Here is a 23,903-nt window from a genome sequence, read left to right as displayed (position 1 = left end):
AGCTATGAATCTGGAAATAGCTGAGAATTGATAGGAGTTAGGACATTGTATCTTTTACTGTTTGTATTCTGACTTCATGATGGTATCAGCTTGCAGTGAAACCCATAGACTCAAATGAGATTAAGCATAAACAAGAAACAAGGGAAAGATCTCTGCATTAGAACTCTCACTGGAGCCTAGGGTGAGAAAAATCCTACCTCTGTTACTGACTTCTCCCAGTTCCCGAGGCCACTCATGCCTCGCGCCAAGTGTCTAAATCAATCCTTATTATTCATTCACTATCTCTTCAGTCATTTGACAGTTTGTAAAAGAAAGGCTAAAAAACATATGAGTGCTTATTAGACACTTCTCCATGTTTTAAAATACAGCACTGCTATGGGACCACACATAAACTTTAAATTAAAACCTTCTGGAAAGAATTCTTATAAATGACCGAAATATTTTTCTGCAATCATCTGTAGGATATATCCCACAAGAATTTTCTAATATTTTTCTCCATATTACAGTAAGAAATTCCTAATATAATCCATTGTCTAAGGTAATTACATGGTAATTAACTTATTTCTGATGCATCTAATATTAGAGAAGAGAAGCATGTCTTGAAAGATAATACATACTTCCCCACTAATGCTTTCTTTTATATTATTGAGGTATAATTTATATTCAGTATATGTAACTTATATATAGCAAAATACAATTATATGTGTTTTATATATAGTAAGTTGTGCAAATCTTAAGTGCATAGTTAATTGAATGTTTTATATATCTGTACACCTCCTGGTTATGGATGTAACCGCCACCCAGATCGGGAAGCATATCTGGGGAAGAGTGATCAGGCCAGGTTAGGAGGAGCATAAAATACTCTCTGACAAATAACGGGGAGAAAGGGGAGAGAACACTTCACTGGCTATTACCTTTAAGGAAGCATGGTATTCATCCTGCTCCCGGAGACTCAGTTGGTTGCTTCTCTCTGTTACTAATCCCTGTTCTTCAAAGCTCCCCATAGGTGATTAGTCACTGAGACATGACATATTTGCCATTACGCTTTCTGAGTGAATTAGGAGATACGCTAACACCAATTACTACTTCCCCAGAAGCGCCTATAGTGAGGGCGAATGACATGAGGAAATGTACAAGGTTATATCTGGAATCCTAACACGGGGAAGAAATGGAGGAAAGAACCACCAAATAAGACAAAGTCTCTGGGTCATATTCACCCTCCAAGATCAACAGGGCTACAACGGTATGTGGTTCTCACAGGAGAAACTACAGCCTTTAGGAATGATTATGATACAAGAAGTGCAGGAAAAATATATCCACTCAAGGAAATGTAATTTCATTCGTCTGGTATCCCTTCCACGAAATAGCTTCGTCAATTTTTCTCTGATTCTTTAAAATAAACACCGAACCTCGTTTAAGATTTCAGAGTAGATTCAGGTACAAATCCAAGAAACAAGGCACAATTTAACATGGAAATGTAAACTCAAATGTAAAATCAAATTTTATAACTCAGTGTGAGCACTCAGACATTTTTTGTTTTTTTCAATACCAAGCACAATACATCCACTGAGCCCAGTACGTGTAGGGCGCAGCCACCGCAGGACAAGGCAGAGCACTCACGAGGGAGTTCGCATAACTGCCTGGGACCCTTGCTCTTTGGAAATGAGACCACACTTTGGATTTGCAAGCAGACACGTTTTTTCTAACAATTTTCGTTTGGCCTTTTTCACCTGGGTTAACAGATCATCCCAATTCAACCCGAGTGCAAATGTAGAATTCACTGACCTGCACAAAACCACATGCTGTGAAGTCCTCAAACAAGGGCAGACTTGGACGGTCTTCCCTGTAGATGGTGAGTTTGTACGTGATCAAGGTCTCCCCCTGTTCTGGAGATTCATCCACCACCAGCATTGAGATTTTGTTCATTCCCAAGCCCAGAGGATAGTTGGCAAAGCTAGAGAGAGAGAGAGAGAGAGAGAGAGAGATTTATTCGTATGCCTATACAAATAAGTAAATATTGATGTATGAATCTATCACACATCAACATTTATTTATGCCAATAATTTGCATACAAAAGCAGATAAGGTCTATACCATGTCATAAGAAACTTAAAATATGAAAAAAAAAAGCCTTAATTACCTACTTCGGTATGCCAACAATGATCTTACAGAGCAAGTCCTCTAGCAATCACAGGAAGGAAACCAATACTTACTACTTCTCAGAGTCATACATTATCTCATTTCATATACCAACTCTGTGCCTAAAGTCCCACGGTAGAGTCAGGGATGGTCTCCAGGTTGGTCTGATTTGAATCCTCTTTTCTTTCTACTAGACTCTCTCAGCTCTCAGGGATGCCTAATGCATTTCCTTCCCTACAGCATAGGAACATTAGTATCTTCCTTGCCATGAACATGGCATGTACTAGAGTTCTGTCTTCTGTTCCAAATTATAAACAGAAGAGTTGGTGATTCTCAAAAGAGTCAATAGAAAAAAAAAAAAATCCCACGAGACTAGGTAAATTCTGTTAGAATGTCCATAAATTGTCATCAAAATGTTTGTTCAACCCCTGAAAAATATCTTGAGGAGTTGGGATATGGTAGAAGCAAGCTACCCTTAATGAGTCTTTTTAATATCCAAATCACAAGATCCTCTTGTTACAACATTGTGGCAAATACTGCTAACGGAGTATCCAAAATCTATAAAGAACTTATCAAACTCAACATCCAAAAACTAAGTAATCCAGTTAAGAAATGCGCAGAAGACAAGAACAGACATTTTTCCAAAGAAGACATACAGATGACCAACAGACACATGAAAAGATGCTCAATATCATTCATCATCAGGGAAATACAAATCAAAACCACAATGAGATACTGCCTCACACCTGTTAGAATGACTAAAATTAACAAAGGAAAAAAAAAGATGTTGGCAAGGATGTGGAGAAAGGGGAACCCTCTTACACTGCTTGTGGGAACCAAACTGGTGCAGCCCCTGTGGAAAACAGTATGGAGGATCCTCAAAAAGTTAAACATAGAACTATCCTATGATCCAGCAATTGCAACAGTAGGGATTTACCCAAAGGATAAAAAAAATGCTGATTTGAAGGGATACATGTACCCCAAAGTTTATAGCAACACTATCTACAGTAGCCAAAATATGTAAAGAGCCCAAATGTCCATCAACTGACAAATGGATAAAGAAGATGTGGTATATACAAAGTGGAATATTACTCGACTGTCAAAAGAATGAAATCTTTCCCTTTCAACAACGGGGATGGAGCTAGAGTATATTCTGCTCAGAGAAATAAGTCAGAGAAAGACAAATACCATATGATTTCATTCATATGTGAAACAAAACAATGAACAGAGGAGAAACAAAACAGTGAACAGAGGAGAAGAAAAAAAAAGAGAGGGAAGTAATCCACGAGACTCTTAATTACAGAGAAGAAACTGGGGATGGGGGGAGTGGGTTTGGGTTGGGCTAAACGGGTGATGGGGATTAAGAAGGGCACTTGTTGGGAGGAGTCAAGATGGCGGAGAAGTAGCAAGCTGAGACTGCTTCAGCTAGCCGGAGATCAGCTAGATAGCTTATCTAAAGATTGCAAACACCTGAAAATCCATCGGCAGATCGAAGAGAAGAAGAACAGCAATTCTGGAAACAGAAAAACAACCACTTTCTGAAAGGTAGGACCGGCGGAGAAGTGAATCCAAAGCGACGGGAAGATAGACCCCGGGGGGAGGGGCCGGCTCCCGGCAAGCGGCGGAGCAACCGCGCACAAAATCAGGACTTTTAAAAGTCTGCTCCGCGGAGGGACATCGCTCCAGAGGCTAAACCGGGGCGAAGCCCACGCGGGGTCAGCGTGGCCTCAGGTCCCGCAGGGTCACAGAAGGATCGGGGGTGTCTGAGTGTCGCAGAGCTTGCGGGTATTGGAACGGGAAAGCCGGCTACAGAGACAGAGCCGACAGTAAGCTCGCAGCTCCGTGTTACCTTGAACCGGTCGCAGGCTCGGTGAGCTCGGAGCGCGGCCGGAGGTCAGGCAGACGGGAGTAACTGGGCGCTGTTCTCTGAGGGCGCACTGAGGAGTGGGGCCCTGGGCTCTCGGCTCCTCCGGGCCGGAGACCAGGAGGCCGCCATTTGTATTCCCGTCCTCTGGAACTCTACGGAAAGCGCTCAGGGAACAAAAGCTCCTGAAAGCAAACCCGAGCGGATTACTCACCCCGGCCCCGGGTAAGGGCGGTGTAATTCCGCCTGGGGCAAAGACACTTGAAAATCACTACAACAGGCCCCTCCCCCAGAAGATCAACAAGAAATCCAGCCGAGACCAAGCTCACCTACCAAGGAGTGCGGTTTCAATACCAAGGAGAGCAGCAGAATTCCAGAGGAGGAGAAAGCCAAGCACGGAACTCATGGCTTTTTTCCTGTGATTTTTTTTAGTCTTGCAGTTAATTTAATTTTTTCTTTTTCATTTTTTTTTTTTTTTCTCGCCTTCGGGTAAAATTTTTTTTTTTTTTAACTGTTACCTTTTTCTTTTTTAACGATTTTTTACTAGTTTATCTAATATATATATATATTTTTTTACATTTTTCTTAGGTGTTTTCTTTTTTAAAAAAAAAAATTCTTTTCTTTTTTTTTTTTTTTTTTTTTTTTTTTTCTTTTTTCTTTCTTCCTTTTTGAACCTCTTTTTATCCCCTTTCTCCCCACTCACGATTTTGGATCTCTTCTAATTTGGCTAAAGCATATTTTCCTGGGGTTGTTGCCACCCTTTTAGTATTTTACTTGCCCCTTCATTTACTCTTATCTGGACAAAATGACAAGACGTAAAAATTCACCACAAAAAAAAGAACAAGAGGCAGTACCGAAGGCTAGGGACCTAATCAATACAGACATCGGTAATATGTCAGATCTAGAGTTCAGAATGACAATTCTCAAGGTTCTAGCCGGGCTCGAAAAAGGCATGGAAGATATTAGAGAAACCCTCTCGAGAGATATAAAAGCCCTTTCTGGAGAAATAAAAGAACTAAAATCTAACCAAGTTGAAATCAAAAAAGCTATTAATGAGGTGCAATCAAAAATGGAGGCTCTCACTGCTAGGATAAATGAGGCAGAAGAAAGAATTAGTGATGTAGAAGACCAAATGACAGAGAATAAAGAAGCTGATCAAAAGAGGGACAAACAGCTACTGGACCACGAGGGGAGAATTCGAGAAATAAGTGACACCATAAGACGAAACAACATTAGAATAATTGGGATTCCAGAAGAAGAAGAAAGTGAGAGGGGAGCAGAAGGTATACTGGAGAGAATTATTGGGGAGAATTTCCCCAATATGGCAAAGGGAACGAGCATCAAAATTCAGGAGGTTCAGAGAATGCCCCTCAAAATCAATAAGAATAGGCCCACACCCCGTCACCTAATAGTAAAATTTACAAGTCTCAATGACAAAGAGAAAATCCTGAAAGCAGCCCGGGAAAAGAAGTCTGTAACATACAATGGTAAAAATATTAGATTGGCAGCTGACTTATCCACAGAGACCTGGCAGGCCAGAAAGAGCTGGCATGATATTTTCAGAGCACTAAACGAGAAAAACATGCAGCCAAGAATACTATATCCAGCTAGGCTATCATTGAAAATAGAAGGAGAGATTAAAAGCTTCCAGGACAAACAACAACTGAAAGAATTTGCAAATACCAAACCAGCTCTACAGGAAATATTGAAAGGGGTCCTCTAAGCAAAGAGAGAGCCTACAAGTGGTAGATCAGAAAGGAACAGAGACCATATACAGTAACAGTCACCTTACAGGCAATACAATGGCACTAAATTCATATCTCTCAATAGTTACCCTGAATGTGAATGGGCTAAATGCCCCTGTCAAAAGACACAGGGTATCAGAATGGATAAAAAAACAAAACCCATCTATATGTTGCCTCCAAGAAACACATTTTAAGCCCGAAGACACCTCCAGATTTAAAGTGAGGGGGTGGAAAAGAATTTACCATGCTAATGGACATCAGAAGAAAGCAGGAGTGGCAATCCTTATATCAGATCAATTAGATTTTAAGCCAAAGACTGTAATAAGAGATGAGGAAGGACACTATATCATACTCAAAGGGTCTGTCCAACAAGAAGATTTAACAATTTTAAATATCTATGCCCCCAACGTGGGAGCAGCCAACTATATAAACCAATTAATAACAAAATCAAAGAAACACATAAACAACAATACAATAATAGTAGGGGACTTTAATATTCCCCTCACTGAAATGGACAGGTCATCCAAGCAAAAGATCAGCAAGGAAATAAAGGCCTTAAATGACACACTGGACCAGATGGACATCACAGATATATTCAGAATATTTCATCCCAAAGCAACAGAATACACATTCTTCTCTAGTGCACATGGTACATTCTCCAGAATAGATCACATCCTCGGTCCTAAATCAGGACTCAACCGGTATCAAAAGATTGGGATCATTCCCTGCATATTTTCAGACCACAATGCTCTAAAGCTAGAACTCAACCACAAAAGGAAGTTTGGAAAGAACCCAAATACATGGAGACTAAACAGTATCCTTCTAAAGAATGAATGGGTCAACCGGGAAATTAAAGAAGAATTGAAAAAAATCATGGAAACAAATGATAATGAAAATACAACGGTTCAAAATCTGTGGGACACAACAAAGGCAGTCCTGAGAGGAAAATATATAGCGGTACAAGCCTTTCTCAAGAAACAAGAAAGGTCTCAGGTACACAACCTAACCCTACACCTAAAGGAGCTGGAGAAGGAACAAGAAAGAAACCCTAAGCCCAGCAGGAGAAGAGAAATCATAAAGATCAGAGCAGAAATCAATGAAATAGAAACCAAAAAAACAATAGAACAAATCAACGAAACTAGGAGCTGGTTCTTTGAAAGAATTAATAAAATTGATAAACCCCTGGCCCGACTTATCAAAAAGAAAAGAGAAAGGACCCAAATAAATAAAATAATGAATGAAAGAGGAGAGATCACAACTAACACCAAGGAAATACAAACTATTATAAGAACATACTATGAGCAACTCTACGGCAATAAATTTGACAATCTGGAAGAAATGGATGCATTCCTAGAAACATATAAACTACCACAACTGAACCATGAAGAAATAGAAAGCCTGAACAGACCCATAACCAGTAAGGAGATTGAAACAGTCATTAAAAATCTCCAAACAAACAAAAGCCCAGGGCCAGACGGCTTCCCGGGGGAATTCTACCAAACATTTAAAGAAGAACTAATTCCTATTCTCCTGAAACTGTTCCAAAAAATAGAAATGGAAGGAAAACTTCCAAACTCATTTTATGAGGCCAGCATCACCTTGATCCCAAAACCAGACAAGGATCCCACCAAAAAAGAGAGCTATAGACCGATATCCTTGATGAACACAGATGCGAAAATACTCAACAAAATACTAGCCAATCGGATTCAACAGTACATTAAAAAGATTATTCACCACGACCAAGTGGGATTTATTCCAGGGCTGCAAGGTTGGTTCAACATCCGCAAATCAGTCAATGTGATACAACACATCAATAAAAGTAAGAACAAGAACCATATGATACTCTCAATAGATGCTGAAAAAGCATTTGACAAAGTACAACATCCCTTCCTGATCAAAACTCTTCAAAGTGTAGGGATAGAGGGCACATACCTCAATATCATCAAAGCCATCTATGAAAAACCCACCGCAAATATCATTCTCAATGGAGAAAAACTGAAAGCTTTTCCGCTAAGGTCAGGAACACGGCAGGGATGTCCATTATCACCACTGCTATTCAACATCGTACTAGAGGTCCTAGCCTCAGCAATCAGACAACAAAAGGAAATTAAAGGCATCCAAATCGGCAAAGAAGAAGTCAAATTATCACTCTTCGCAGATGATATGATACTATATGTGGAAAACCCAAAAGACTCCACTCCAAAACTGCTAGAACTTATACAGGAATTCAGTAAAGTGTCAGGATATAAAATCAATGCACAGAAATCAGTTGCATTTCTCTACACCAACAGCAAGACAGAAGAAAGAGATATTAAGGAGTCAATCCCATTTACAATTGCATCCAAAACCATAAGATACCTAGGAATAAACCTAACCAAAGAGACACAGAATCTATACTCAGAAAACTATAAAGTACTCATGAAAGAAATTGAGGAAGACACAAAGAAATGGAAAAATGTTCCATGCTCCTGGATTGGAAGAATAAATATTGTGAAAATGTCTATGCTACCTAAAGCAATCTACACATTTAATGCAATTCCTATCAAAGTACCATCCATCTTTTTCAAAGAAATGGAACAAATAATTCTAAAATTTATATGGAACCAGAAAAGACCTCGAATAGCCAAAGGGATATTGAAAAAGAAAGCCAACGTTGGTGGCATCACAATTCCGGACTTCAAGCTCTATTACAAAGCTGTCATCATCAAGACAGCATGGTACTGGCACAAAAACAGACACATAGATCAATGGAACAGAATAGAGAGCCCAGAAATAGACCCTCAACTCTATGGTCAACTAATCTTCGACAAAGCAGGAAAGAATGTCCAATGGAAAAAAGACAGCCTTTTCAATAAATGGTGCTGGGAAAATTGGACAGCCACATGCAGAAAAATGAAATTGGACCATTTCCTTACACCACACACAAAAATAGACTCAAAATGGATGAAGGACCTCAATGTACGAAAGGAATCCATCAAAATCCTTGAGGAGAACACGGGAAGCAACCTCTTCGACCTCTGCCGCAGCAACATCTTCCTAGGAACAACGCAAAAGGCAAGGGAAGCAAGGGAAAAAATGAACTACTGGGATTTCATCAAGATCAAAAGCTTTTGCACAGCAAAGGAAACAGTTAACAAAATCAAAAGACAACTGACAGAATGGGAGAAGATATTTGCAAACGACATATCAGATAAAGGACTAGTGTCCAGAATCTATAAAGAACTTAGCAAACTCAACACCCAAAGAACAAATAATCCAATCAAGAAATGGGCAGAAGACATGAACAGACATTTCTGCAAAGAAGACATCCAGATGGCCAACAGACACATGAAAAAGTGCTCCATATCACTTGGCATCAGGGAAATACAAATCAAAACCACAATGAGATATCACCTCACACCAGTCAGAATGGCTAAAATCAACAAGTCAGGAAATGACAGATGCTGGCGAGGATGCGGAGAAAGGGGAACCCTCCTACACTGTTGGTGGGAATGCAAGCTGGTGCAGCCACTCTGGAAAACAGCATGGAGGTTCCTCAAAATGTTGAAAATAGAACTGCCCTATGACCCAGCAATTGCACTATTGGGTATTTACCCTAAAGATACAAATGTAGTGATCCAAAGGGACACATGCACCCGAATGTTTATAGCAGCAATGTCCACAATAGCCAAACTATGGAAAGAACCTAGATGTCCATCAACAGATGAATGGATCAAGAAGATGTGGTATATATACACAATGGAATACTATGCAGCCATCAAAAGAAATGAAATCTTGCCATTTGCAACAACATGGATGGAACTAGAGCGTATCATGCTTAGCGAAATAAGTCAAGCAGAGAAAGACAACTATCATATGATCTCCCTGATATGAGGAAGTGGTGATGCAACATGGAGGCTTAAGTGGGTAGAAGAATAAATGAAACAAGATGGGATTGGGAGGGAGACAAACCATAAGTGACTCTTAATCTCACAAAACAAACTGAGGGTTGCCGGGGGGAGGGGGTTGGGGAGAAGGGGGTGGGATTATGGACATTGGGGAGGGTATGTGATTTGGTGAGTGCTGTGAAGTGTGTAAACCTGGTGATTCACAGACCTGGGGATAAAAATATATGTATATAAAAAATATATGTTTATAAAAAAAAAAATAAATAAATAAAAAATAAAAAAAAAAAAAAAAGAAGGGCACTTGTTGTGATGAGCATTTGGTGTTTTTGTATGTAAGTGACGAATCACTAAATTCTGCACCTGAAACTGATTTTACCATATATGTGAACTAACTCGAATTTAAATAAAAACTTGAAATCGAAGATTGCTAACAGATCAGTAGAGCACAGATATGTTCTTTTTTTTTTTTTTTTTCTTTTAAACCAAAAAAGTGGAAGGATTCCACACCCTGACGATCTCTCCAACTGCTCTGATGCTTTAGTTTTTCTGAACCTTCAAAGGTTGCTTCAAATATCTGCTTCCCTATGATGTCTCCGCCCAGCCCTGGTCATCAGCCCCGTACCTTGGTCCTGCCCGATCATGCAGGTACACCTTGCACTGACACTTCGAAGTCTCCGCTCCAATTGTAACCGTGACCACATCAAATGGGACTTCAGAGTAGTAATCCCTGATCTTCGGGTTAAATTCAGGATTTAGTTCCAAATGTGGATGTGTGAGGATCTGCTTGATAGAACATTGTGTGTCATCTGTTAAAATAAAACAACAATGGCAAAGAAAAGACCACTGTGAAACGGATAAATGTTTTAAAAAAGGCATATATGAAAAAAAAAAGGCATATATGATTCAAGGTGGTTGTTGTTGTTGTTGTTTAATCTTTTGAACAACCTTCATGATCACTGCTGGTCTCCCACTGGGCACTCTGGTCATATTTGATTTGTGGCTTCAGCCGGATTTTCTATTTGTCAAATTTTGTAGTGCCTGCCTTATATAACAGCTGTTGGCTTTTGTTGGGATTATACGGGTGATAGTTTTTGCTCTGCTCTTAAAAGTTTAAAGGCAGGGAGAAGGTGGGAAAAAACGTCTCGCCAGTGGATTGATAACATTCTCTTGGCATTTATTGCATCTATCAAGCAACTGGTAAATGGGGGTGATGACTCTGTGAAGTGGGAACAGAAGGGCACCAGCAGGGAATGAGGAAAATTTCTTAATAGGGAGAGTCATTAAACTGCCTTTGAATTGATATAGTAGCTTGCAGGCAGTAGGGTGGAGTGAAGAATGTGAAATTCAATATTATACCAAACACTCCAAAGCAAAAACAGCAGGAGGACATCCCGAGATCCCCCCCCCCCCAGTCACCCCAACCCAAGAAAATGTCCTACAGTATGAGAAGGAAATGTTATGCTCTGCTCAATCCTGCTGTAGAACCCAGCCTATTACTTCATACCATTGCTTCTAAGCCATTTAAAAATGTGTTTCTAGATGGTTAACCCAATTTTTACAAAAGTATCTTGAAGAGAAAAAGAAAAATGCATGTATAGGCATAAATACCAGCCACTGCTAAATTATTTTGTTTACATCTTAGGAATAAATACAATACTCAAAAGAAGCTTAGCGAATGTTTTTCAAAGAAATATTAATAAGTATTTTGTTCCATAAAATACTTTTCAGTATTTAATGGAACAAAATTCTGGTGGATTCTATGGAAATCTGTAAACTGAAAGTACCATTCTATTGCCTTTAAATAAAATGTTCAATGATGTTTAACAACAGGGCAACAAAACAGATAAGGCAGGGTTCGCTGCCAGAAGCGATACACGGAACTTAAGTTTGAATTTAACTTCTTATTAATAGTGCATTCATTTAACAATTTGATGGTTGCTGGGGGGTGGGGGAGGGGAGGAATAGGGTGATGGACATTGGGGAGGGTATGTGCTATGGTGAGTGCTGTGAATTGTGTAAGAATAACGATTCACAGACCTGTACCCCTGAAGCAAATAATACATTATACGTTAATAAAAAAATAATGCATTCATTAAAAATTTTTGTTCCTGCACATTCTACGTTCAAGGACTGAGATAAGCACAGTAAAAACAGGCTATGGTTGGTCATGGGATCTGACGCAAAGGGAGACCGCGAACCTAACATAACACTTTAAACAGGCTGGAGTCCAGAGATTCAAAATGTGCTTTTGAGAGGACCATTTCCTACGTAGGAAGGGAATATAAACGCTTGCATTACACTTCCATGTTCAAAACCAGTTAATTGAATAAAGAAGATTTATTTTTTCAAAATACTCACCGCAGAAGATGTACTTTAACTTAAGAAGACATATTTTTATAAAACAGTCACTGAGAGTTAATTTCCTTGCAGTCTACTTCATAGTGAAAGTTTCCAGAGGGCTTGCCCATTTTAACACCGAAACGCAGCCCCACATGAGACAAAATGTGTAATCATTCTCTTAAGCAAGATTCCAGCAAGTGGAATCTTTTCCACTTTGTTTTCAGATTCATCAGAAACTCTCCACCTCTGGCTCAAGTGCGGCGTCCTAAAACCCTGCTTAAAAGCTATCTTGATACCATCTTCACCTGAATCATCAGTGCTGCTGCCTTCAAACACCTGGAGTGTCCTTGGCATCCTTCCCAGCCCAGTGCCAGCTCGCCTCGGGCCAGCTTACCTCAGGTCCACGGAGAACCCAGCATGAGCTATGGCAGTAGCAGGCTGCTTAACCTACTTGGCAAGTGTATTTGGGAAAGCCGTTTGAAGTTTTGGTCGCTCTTAATGGATTCGTTTAACCACAGAGTTTTATTGCCCTCTTGAGGGACAATCATAACTCATATTAAACTCAAGAAAAGCCTAGATTCTGAAGGATAATCCCACCTGTTCTGAGGCATCATCAAGTTATTTCTTAAATCTTAGATCATGCCAGGAAAGTAGGCAGATTAATCACACAGACCCAGGTAGGACTAGATTTTTATCAATTTAAAAATATGAACTAAGCTGAAGAGCTTATCTAACATGTTCACCGCCTCTACTGCAGGTTACCTGGGAACTGCAAAAAAAGTGAGATTATCCCCAGGGAGTTGTTTCATTTTATACATCATAGAAGAGAAGACCAAGGAGGTGAGGTGACTTGACAAATGCGCACCCTCAACTTGCTCCAGGTTTACTGCCTCGTCCTTCCCTCGCTACAGCCTGGGCACTGGTCTCCCAAGAGGTGCATGTATTTTTCTAGGAGGAAGAGACTGGATGGAAAATTCAGGCAAGGAACGGCAAAAGTCAGACCTGTTATTTTTCCTGATCAGCAATACTTTATGTAAAATGCTATTTTTCTTTAATTGGATGTACTTGTTGATTCTATTAAACCACATTATTGTATAACCTCTCAGTCTGCCCTGATTTTAATGATACTGTTAAAATATAATGAATGAATTAAATTGCCTTTCAGAAGATACAAATTAGGTTTTATTAAACTGGAAGACTCTTATTTATAATAAATTAAACCTCAGTCCATAAATTTTATTTTTTCCAGCTTTTATGTTTTACTGGAATGGATTTTTTATGGAAGGCTGAATTTTCTCAGCGTATGTTTTAGCACTGTATATAATATATGTATATATGTACACGTGGCCAAAAAGCAAACCTACTAAGTGCGACTCTTATTTTTCCATCATATTGTTATAAAGTATTAAGATAATTCATGAGCTTGAGACAAAGAACTAGAAGATCCAGCTTAGTGATCCAACTCAGAGATTTAATAGCCCTGTGACCTTGGAAAGGTCAGTTAGATTCTGTAGAATTATATATTTACAAGGCCACACTGGGATAATACTGACCAGAGAATATATAAAGAAAATTATTTTTAAATCTTAAAATCTACATACTTGAAATGTATTATTATTATATACATACCATTTTTCTTGATTATACCTTAGTAAAAAAAATTCATGAATTTTAAGGAAACAAACCAAAAATCTGATTAAAAACTCTAAATTGATAAAAAAAATTTTCAACCCCAGTACTATCCATTATGTCAACAGTATGGCGGAAAAGGAATCCCTGTGGGTTGGTGTATGCCCTAAAAATCGATGTATAGAGCAGATAAGCTAAGTTTATCTACTTGAGTAGTCTCCAAGGCAAATACTTAGCACCCTGAAGACCCCTCAAAATGAGTCTGAAAGTCACTGGCCTTAAACGAGCAAACAAACAAATACATAAACAACATAGCATTTCACGTTCAAAATAGAACACTAAAAATGTTCTTAAGCAAAAGTGACAGATAGCAACTCATTCATAAACTTCTAAAAATTTACTTAAAATACATTACAGTCTAAAAGTACCCAAATATCAGGAGCCTGGGTGGCTCATAGTTAAGCGTCTGCCTTCAGCGCAGGTCCTGATCCCAGGGTCCTGGGATCCAGTCCCGCATCAGGCTCCCTGCTCAGCAGGAAGCCTGCTTCTCCCACTCCCCCTACATGTGTTCCCTCTCTTGCTGTGTCTCTCTCTGTCAAATAAATAAGTAAATAAATTCTTTAAAAAAAGAAAGAAAGAAAAGAAAAAAATAAAAGTACCCAAATATGATAAAATGGTGATTTATTCAAACCACGGCTGTGCCTCACTATTGATTATGCCACCGAAACACTTTCATTGGAACTCACCGTTACTGCAGCGAACTTCTTTGGTTTCATTCATAATTCGTAGAACAACAGCTAAAAAAAGAAAAGTTAATTTAAAATGGAAATGGTTAATCAAAACAAAAAGAATATATATTCAGTAATCTCAAACAGTATAATTTAGTAGAACCATTTTATGATTTAACTTTTCTTATATCAGCACTCAGTTAAACTGAAAGCTACAGTAAAACAAAAGAAGTTGTTTGGTTCAAATCTCAGGAGAATGATTATTTCAAAAAGGAAAATTTTAAGGGAGAAAAGTGAGTGGCTTAAATGTCATCCATTGCCTTAGGGTGATCTGTTAAGATTCCTTCTAGAACGTACCTTGATTTTATGACTGTAATATCCCAAATCATTAGAATTACAGAAATTTTATCCAATTGATTCCACTCGCACTGCTTAAATTTCTGAATTAAACCAAACATCTATCTAAAAAATGCCTTACTACATACTGATGGAACAAAGGAATGAATAAAAACACTCAGAGTGCTTAAATCATTCATTTAAAAAGAATAATGGTGGGAGTGAGAAAGTCTTCAGAATAGCAGTTTATCACCAAATCTTCATTGGGCTTACCAATTCTTTCTATTGAATTAGTGGATCTCAAACTTTAACATGCCTCAGAATCATCTGAAGGACTTCTTACAAGACAGAGTGCTGGGTCTCATACCCAGAGAGGTGTGATTCTGACTCAGTAGATCGGAATGGTCCAAATTTCCCAGGTGATGTGGTATTTCTGGTTTAGGGACCACATGCTGAGAACCACTGTATTGTATCAAACCTTGATTTGTAATAGGGAAATTTTGATTTCTAAAAAGTTATAGACATGTGGTATCTGTTTTCATCTTTTATTCTTAAAATTAGAAACATTTTCTTTATTTATGATCAAAAGCTCATATGTTCTTTAGAAAGAAGAGAATTAGAGAAAACAAAGGTAAGTCTAGGGAAAAAAAATCATAACTGCCATTAATGTTCCTCGAGGCCCATGTTGCCTATAGTCAATCGTTTCATTTAACAACACACCACAAACATCTTTCATGTCATAAATATGCTTCTGTAATATTAGAATGGCTTTACAGTATTATATGGGAAGACTATGGCTTTACTTATCTAATTCACTATTATTACAATAGAAGTAGTTCAAATTTTTAAATTTATTTTTAATAAGTCATGTAACTAAACTTTTGTGTACATTAATTATTTCCTTAAAATGAATATCTAGGAGTGAGATTTCTCTGATGTAAAAGTAACTTTAAAAAAGATTTATGTATTTATTTGAGAGAGAGAGAAAGACATCACAAGCAAGAAGGGGAGAGGGAGAGAGAATCTCAAGCAGACTGTGAGCTGAGTGCAGACACTGACAGGGGGCTTGATCCCAGAATCTTGAGATCATGACCTGAGGGAAAACCATGAGTTGGGTGCTTACCCATCTACACCCAGGCGCCCCTATAAGAATAACTTTTAAGGATTTTCTTATATGTCATCACATGGCCCTTTAAGGGAGGTTGCTCTAATTTATACCAGCACCAGTGGATTGAGAATACTTATTTCTCTACACAATCCCCACCTCCATGATATATATATTTTAAGATTTTATTTATTTATTGGACAGAGAGAGAGATCACAAGCAGGCAGACACAGGCAGGCAGAAAGAGAGAGGGGGAAGCAAGCTCCCTGCTGAGCAGAGAGCCCAATGCGGGGCTCCATCCCAGGACCCTGGGATCATGACCTGAGCCGAAGGCAGAGACTTTAAACCACTGAGTCAGCCAGGTGCCCCTCTATGATCTTTAAGAGGAAAATCTTTTCAAATTTGAGGGAAAATAGCATTCCCTAGTTTAATTTCCATTTGTGATTGCTAAGGAAGCGAAACATATTTTGGGGGCCACACAATACTTATTTTCATGTTGGAAGAAGTGAGACTGTATCTTTTTACCTTTTTTATTTCCAGTTGCATCAGATGGCACTTGTGGTTTTTCAATGTTCTCATTCTCTGTAAAAGAATTCCTGCAAACGCAAGGCCAAGCCAGTCTGGATCAATGAAATGAACAAAAGTCATGGAAATCACATCTAACGCATTTTTTTTTTTTTTTTCCCCTGTGTGGGTACAAGATATTTTGATGAACACAAAGGAACACTTTCTGGATTTCATTCCTCAAGACCGGCAATCTGGCCTCAAGTGAGGTGGGTGGAAATCTCATCATCTCTAATCAGCAGAAGCACATTTGAAGAAAACCAGGGCAAAAAGCCACTCTTTAGGCCAAAAGTGAGCAATCTCTGATAGCGTGGATCCAACAGAAGTGAGTTGGGAACACACAGTCGTTTTGGAAATTGTTTGGCTAAAAGCATGCAGTCTTGAAGCAAGGAGGCCTGGAAAGTCTGAGGCACAGACTCAGAAGAACATACACACAACCTAAGGGTGCGTGTATGTACGGGGGCTACGCAGAAAACGACCTACGATCCTGTTGCGTCTTCTGTCCTCAGATGCGGGCTAACTGTACTGAACGGTAAGGGTTAGTTCCTCTCGGTGTGTTTGCCTCATGTTTTTCTGTTATGCAACTAAGTGCTTGGCCAGATTGCTCTTTGACTCTTCAAAGTAGAGACCAAATAATCTAAACCACGGACCGAAAACTTGCTGGTCCTGAGGACGGGGAATACGGAACAGGATGTGATTGGACTTTTCTGGGCTGTGCTGTGATTCTTTCTGCATTTCCACTGCAGCAGAATGGAGAACAGATCACTGGCCTGATTTCACAGCAACGCTATGAGCATGAAATCAGATGCTCTGTGTTAAGTTACATTTTATAAATATTTATTGTCCCAGATACTGTGCTGGGCACTGTGGTGGAGAGATGAATAGGCATAGTCAGTTCCTTCAAAATAGAAACATCAGCAAATTACGAAGAATAAAAGAATTAAAAATATTGCTAATGTGGGAAGGTGTGATAATTTTATTGCAGTTTTACTTGTAAAGTAAGTCTCTTTTCTTTCTTTGATGCATACCATGAAGTATTTAGGGGTGAGAGAGAAAAATGTCTAGCACTAACTTTAAAATATTTCCCTTCTCCCAAGGAATGAAGAAACAGATAAAGCAAGCATGGGGTGAGATATGTTTAGTTGAAGGTTGACTGGGTGCCAGGATAAATTAAAAAAATATCTATGAATTCATGTGAAGCAAAAACTCTAAGTGAAGCTCCTAAAAGATACAATCCTGAAATGCACATACACTGAGTTACTATCTTAGTGGAATGAGATGCTTTGTATGGTAAAGCATTCCGCAGCAATTCCTTATGTGATTGTGTGAATAAATTATTTATTTTTAAAAATGTGGCTTTTTCATGGAAAGCCTATGAGGAGAGCAAAGTACACTTGCAACTCTATTGCAAGTAAAGTGAAAATTAGCAGATGATGCACAAATATTGATTTTAATATTTTCATTCTGTTCAGATTTACACTGATTCTGTGGGGACCTCTGGATTCTAAGCCTCAGGGCACAGACATGCATAATGGTCACTTTTTTTAACCTTTGCTTTTCTGACTTTATCTTTCCTCACTTTGTTGCTCTAAGCAAAGGATCTTTATTTAGAAGGAAGAATGGGAGCTCCTGGTTAGGTCAGTCTGGGGAGCATATGACTCTTGATCTCAGGGTCATGATTTCAGGCCTCATATTGGGTGTAGAGATTACTTAAATAAATAACTAATTTTAAAAAATAAAAGGAAGCATGAAATCATTATTTCCCAGAGGTAGCAGAGATATGTAAAATTGGCTTTTTCTGTTGAAAACCTGAAGGTGACCATTGTGAAAATAAGGACAATGATGAACGACTACACCTGACCTGTCCGTCTGCAGGATATACTGGAATCAAGCACTGGGCCACAGATGTGAGGCCAGGGTCCTAATCTCTCCTCTTTTTCTCTGGGCTTTGTGACTTGAGCAAATGACCTACCTTCTCAGCATGGTTTCCTCATCTAGAAAACGTGTCTAATACGCATCCTCCTTGTAACAGAGCATGGGTGATAATTACATATACATATGCTCCCAGGTAAATTTGAAGATAATTAGAATTATTCTTTCTGGAAATGTTCTCAGAGTGATTTACCTAATTGCTTTTTGATAAAGATCTAAAATTTAATGTTCTCAAGGTTAACTTGGGTAAATCTTTCAAACCTGTCTTGCTTTTCCTATGAAGGAAAGAAAAATGTTTCCCTCCACTGTAGATCCTAAAGTGACCTTTGGATGGTAGAAAAACATGAAAAGTCCATATTAATATTTATTACCTACTTTGACTGCAACATACCAGTCACCATATGGCACAAGGAAATTATCTTATGTAATTCTTGTGAAGTAACAAGTGGTAGGTAATCCTTTTTTTACAGATATGGAGATTAAGTCTCAGAGGTATCAAAACTTTAGCTGCTTTAATTCATAAACTCCAGGGTTGGGGTATTTGAATCCAGGTCTATCTGATTCAAAAAAGTTTTGGCCCTTTCTAGACTGACCACTTCCAACACTGACCACTAATAAATTCCTTTATTTAATGGGAATCATTACAGTTAGGCTTAGGGTTTGCATTAAATGCAGTATTCTGAATTTAAGGTAAGTCCCTTCTTTAACCTTACACCATAGGTGGAGCTTGAGAAAAACTTGCTGGGGAACAAATTTCCCAAAACTTTTATATCTCAAGGGAGCTTAATCAAAACTAAAAACAGTACCTAAATTGGCTCCTTGGTAAATCAAGTCTGCTCTTCCCCATTGATAATGATGAGTGAGACAGACTTGACTGACTTGAGTGAGGGCAAAGAACAAACCAATGGGCACTGAGCTCTGTTATTTAAAACCTACTTTTCAAACAAGTAAAGGCTTCTGTCAGGCTTACTACTTCAGAGCATTGAATAAGGCCAATTTCATAAAGTTGTGGCAATTCAAGTGAGTTCTAATCCTGGGAAATGTCCTAAGAATTCTTCAAGTACACAATTATTTGTATTTTTGAATTATAAAAAAATTCTTATGGAAATACTTTCATGACCTCCTGAGGCAGAGAGAAATGAAGCACAGGTCAGGAGAGCTGAAGCCATTCCTGCCTGAGAGGGCCTGCAGGAGACACAAGTGATTATGGCACGGCCCTTTCATCTTTCATCTTCCTAGGAGGTTTAGGTTTGCTTCTCTTTTCCTGGCAGTAGAAAAGTCAAATAGTCCCTGAATTCCATCATATAAAAGAGAAGCAGACTTAGCCAGGTCCTTGGGCACTGTCCCTTTGTGACAACTAGAGGAGATGTGAATATATTCCTTTGGCCTGTCCCCTCTCCCAGCACCTCATTGTCACCTCTCATTAGAACGAAAGTGGAAACGGGAGGACAAATGTTTGTTTCCCTCTGAGATTCTAAACCTTCTGAAAAAGAAAAGTTCTATTCTTGTGGCAGGGACAGACATATTTGTAAATTTGTCTAGATTTTGCCCAGAACAAAGTCACACCTCAAAAACTCAAATATGTGCTCATACCATCTTGGGCTCTACACTGACTGAGGGTTCATTAAAAAAAAAAAAAAAAGTCACCTAATTCTTTTTGATGGTCTCAGAATTCAACGATATATATCACAGAATGAAATGAGATTGAAACTTTTTCATTTTAAACATTACTCTGTAGTAGGTTGGTTTGAAACACTGTTGGATGTGTTTTTATTACAGTGTTTAAAGACCACTAGAATTGTTATGGTTTCAATGCTTTAAAGATTATTTTCCAGAGCACAAATATTTGGACATGTTTCTTTTTGTTACTTTCTTTAATGTAGGCAAAATCTTTTGAAATCAATCTTTAGAGAATTTTTGGATTGCACAATTCAAATTTGTGGCTATCTTACCATTCCAGTGGATGTAGCTGTGCCTTTTTATTCAGGAGCTGAAACTGTTCAAATACATTTAAAAGAGACCAGGATTGAGTCAGGACTGAACCAGGTTGTCCTACAGGCTTTGCCATATCATGAAATTCACGCATCAAAGATCGAATCCCAGGAGTAGTAGATGGGAAGAGCTGAGAAGAAATATTCAAAATGAGAATATCAGAATAAGTAATGGAAAATAATTTAAAAGAAATGGAGAAGGCTTTCTATCTTATTCAGCTATTTTAAAAAGTCAGATATTTATTTAAAATCCACTGGTCAGTATCATAATATAATTTTTCTGTGCAGTTTTCAAGGTAAATGCCACTTTCTATAAAGAACTAATTCTGTTGATCGTATTTCCAAATGCAGTAAGTGTTCTTTCTCTTTTCTTTGAATGAAAATGGGTATCTCTTTCCTATAGATAGCTGAGAACAGCTGAATGAAAGAGTGACTCTAGCATTAGGAAAAATGAAGGGAAATCATTTGGGGTTGCAAGTGAACTTTGTCAGGGTAAGAGATATTAATCCCATGGAAAAGAAAATCTATGGTTATCCTCTTTCTACTCTGAGAGTCAGGAAATTGGAGTTTGCCCTTTTTCCTGTAAAATAATTCTTCAGATTTCACATTGTACCAAGAGATGTTCTCTACATTCAATATCTCAAATTATGAATTCCTGAAGAACGAGACCTCTCTCTTTATCTTTGTTGAGTTTTGAGCCAACTGTCACAAATGTAATACTTACTATATTTAAATTAATTAAAATAATCCATCAATTAAATTATTATCTTTGGGGGAAAAGCTTACTTTGAGCCCTCTACAATATGAGATTAAATTATAAAGACATGTGCCGAGTAATCATTCATTAATTTAGTAAATTGGTTATAACTTAGACAAGTAGCATGTGAATACATGCTATTTTTTTTAAGTAAAAAATAACTGTTTGATCCAAACAGATTAATAATAAATTATCAGTGGACTTTGAAAAATGTTGTTTTAACAAGATTTTTTTGTATAAGCAAACCTTAGGTGGAAAAATAGAAATCTATTATAGTCCATCTAGATAAGTGGCAAAACTAGAAACAAAGCAAATACTGAACATTCAAACACACATGTAATCAATTATATTGATAATAACCTTTGATATTGACCAATAAATTAAAAGAACCCAGGAAAATACACAGAAAGGAAAACAAATGTCAGTTATTTTTTAGGCTAAAACCCAGTAGTATTTATCATAATTATTTACATTTTCTTTTTTGAAGTTTGCTATAGAGTTGCAACAAATTAAGATTTAGGTTGTTTTCTAAAATGTGGCTACATTCAGTAATATTTGATTTGACCCAAACAAAAAGGACATGATGAGCAGAAAGAAATTTCTGTTACATGTACATGTCCCAAAGCTAAAAGCAAAACTTCTCCAGAAAAAAATAGACATTTTCCCCTTCAGAACTGTCCTATACTGGCAGTTACACTGATCTCATATCCTTTTACCTTGAATAAGTCATGTATTATTTGCAAAGTCTTAAAGAATATCGGTTCTGCTCATTTTAATATTTAGATGTCTGAAAAGAAGAAAGAAGCTTACAAAGCTTTCTATTTCTTAAAGAAAAATCTTCACCCAGTTTGAAAAAAGAACAAATAAGGCTGATCTATAAGGTCAGTAATCATGAGGAATCAAATGTCACTTTTGTTTTACCAGTTGGAATTGCCCCAAGTTCCCAAGTTCCTTTATGAAAGTCATAATTGAGTTCATCTCCTCTAAAGACAGGCATTGGTTTTGTTCCTTCTGATAGTTTTCACCCTAGAATGGAGGGAGAGTAACAATTCTTAAGCAATTGTTACAAAGGCAAACCATGTTTAGCCCAGTTGCCTACCCCCCCTTTATAAACCAATCGAAGTTTGAACTCTATAAAAAACAGCTGAGCTAATTAATGCCAAATCATGCCGAGGGACTTCAGCTTGTCACAACAGTGTCTGACTCTAAGAAAATTTCCATACTTGACGAAGAGGACCTGAATGAAATTGCTCAATTGTGTATGGGTAAGTGAGGGTGGGGAGATGAGTCCAGGAGAGTAGACTGTGCGGGACAATCTAGGAATGTAGGGAGCATCTCCTTCAGGCTTTAGGATGCCAGAGATCAGAGCAACAGGTGAACATGGGACTCTCATCTGTGGGACATTACAATTTTGGAGTTTGTGGATTCTAATAAACAGTCCCCCGACCCCTTTTTTCCTCACATTCATTTTTTTCTGAGGCATCCCTGAGAGGAGAAGTTGCACATATTTACCATTACTTCCGGGTCAAGTGTTTCTAACAGTTTTAATGACAGTCCACTCACTAAGGAAGGAAAACAGGGAACTAGAGGAAAAAATGAATAAAATCCAGGAGAAAGAGCAGTCTGTAAAGCCATGTTCTGTCTCTCCCAAAAACTCTCCATAGAGCATCAATGTGTGTTTGTAAGAACTTTCACAACCTTCTCTCCCAAATTCTCCAAATACAGGTTTTAAAACAGAAAGATATATAGAGAATAATACTGTACTTAATGATCTCTACAGATTTTTGATGCATTAAGAAAATTTGTATTAATGTGCCATAAAAATTAACCAATGCTCCTATGAAGGACTACATCCTAATCATCAGCAGCTATGCAAAGATATTAACCAGATGTGAATTCGTCAACAATTAGTATTCTAACTTCAGTCCCTTGATGTCAGTCTAGAACACTCACTGATCTTCTAGATTGCCTTCAAAAAATTCTACTATTCCTTTTAAAGTATTCTAAATAACATCAAATATTTATTATTCATAATATCCACAAGCATTCCTTAGGAGTTAGAAATTTCTTTATCTTAACCCATAACTGCATCATAAACAGTTACTCATACTTAGTAGACATAAAATAATCTTGGTCTTCAGGGCAGAAAACTATAAAGAGGAGGAATATAGCAGATACCAATTCATTTCAAATCCATTATCCATTTGTTTAGCTACACAATAAAGAAAATGGCACCTTTCCAAGAATGACTTGGATAAATAAATTTGTCACTGAAAAAATAAGCACTTACCTTAAAAACACCTGATCTATAAAGTCCCTGAAGTATCTCAGAAAACATTGGAAGTGAAGATTCATTAGAGAAGAGAAAATTGAAAGTATCTTGTAAAAGGAATTCTTCTGTGTTTTGGTCCTCAAAATCCATATTATCATCATCTTGAAAATTTAAATGCTCATGCACCTGTGAAAGAGTAAAATCACAGCAAATATTTTTCATTAACTTTTTAATGCAGTGAAATCTCTTCTAAGACATGAGTCATTCCTGTTGGATTGTAGATCAGAACTGACATCTAGTGGCCTTTTTGGAGGTCAACAGCTTTATAAAATACAAATAATGCTCTTTTGAAGGTAGTTTTTTATATGAAAAGTAATGGATTATAAAGTCACAATAGTTTATCTTATAACTCTTTACTGTTGAAGAATTTGTATTCAGGAAAGATAATATATGACATTTCTGAACAATAATTTTTATTTATTTATTTAGTTAGTTATTTTACTATTTTTAGATTGTATCTATATTCAAGTTAGTTAACATATATGGTGCTGGGACAACTGGACATTAACATGCAGAAAAATGAAACTGGACCACTTTCTTACACCATACACAAAA

General features: G+C 37.8%; 1 protein-coding gene across 3 annotated transcripts in view; it reads right to left on the bottom strand.

Annotated features, from left to right (window-relative positions):
- The window catches only part of CPED1 (cadherin like and PC-esterase domain containing 1), a 277,556-nt gene that overhangs the window by 126,849 nt on the left and 126,804 nt on the right, over positions 1–23,903 (bottom strand). For all 3 annotated transcript variants that reach the window (XM_059171684.1, XM_059171686.1, XM_059171685.1), the window contains exons 9-15: positions 23,307–23,474; positions 21,938–22,042; positions 20,221–20,390; positions 16,298–16,368; positions 14,350–14,400; positions 10,257–10,440; positions 1,786–1,954 (exon numbers count right to left, since the gene is read on the bottom strand). In XM_059171684.1, the coding sequence (XP_059027667.1) occupies positions 1,786–1,954; positions 10,257–10,440; positions 14,350–14,400; positions 16,298–16,368; positions 20,221–20,390; positions 21,938–22,042; positions 23,307–23,474 (918 nt within the window). The remainder of the gene's footprint in view (positions 1–1,785; positions 1,955–10,256; positions 10,441–14,349; positions 14,401–16,297; positions 16,369–20,220; positions 20,391–21,937; positions 22,043–23,306; positions 23,475–23,903) is intronic.

This window comes from Mustela lutreola, chromosome 4, assembly GCF_030435805.1.
Source record: "Mustela lutreola isolate mMusLut2 chromosome 4, mMusLut2.pri, whole genome shotgun sequence".
NCBI lineage: Eukaryota > Metazoa > Chordata > Mammalia > Carnivora > Mustelidae > Mustela > Mustela lutreola.
This window is presented reverse-complemented; position numbering and strand designations above follow the sequence as displayed.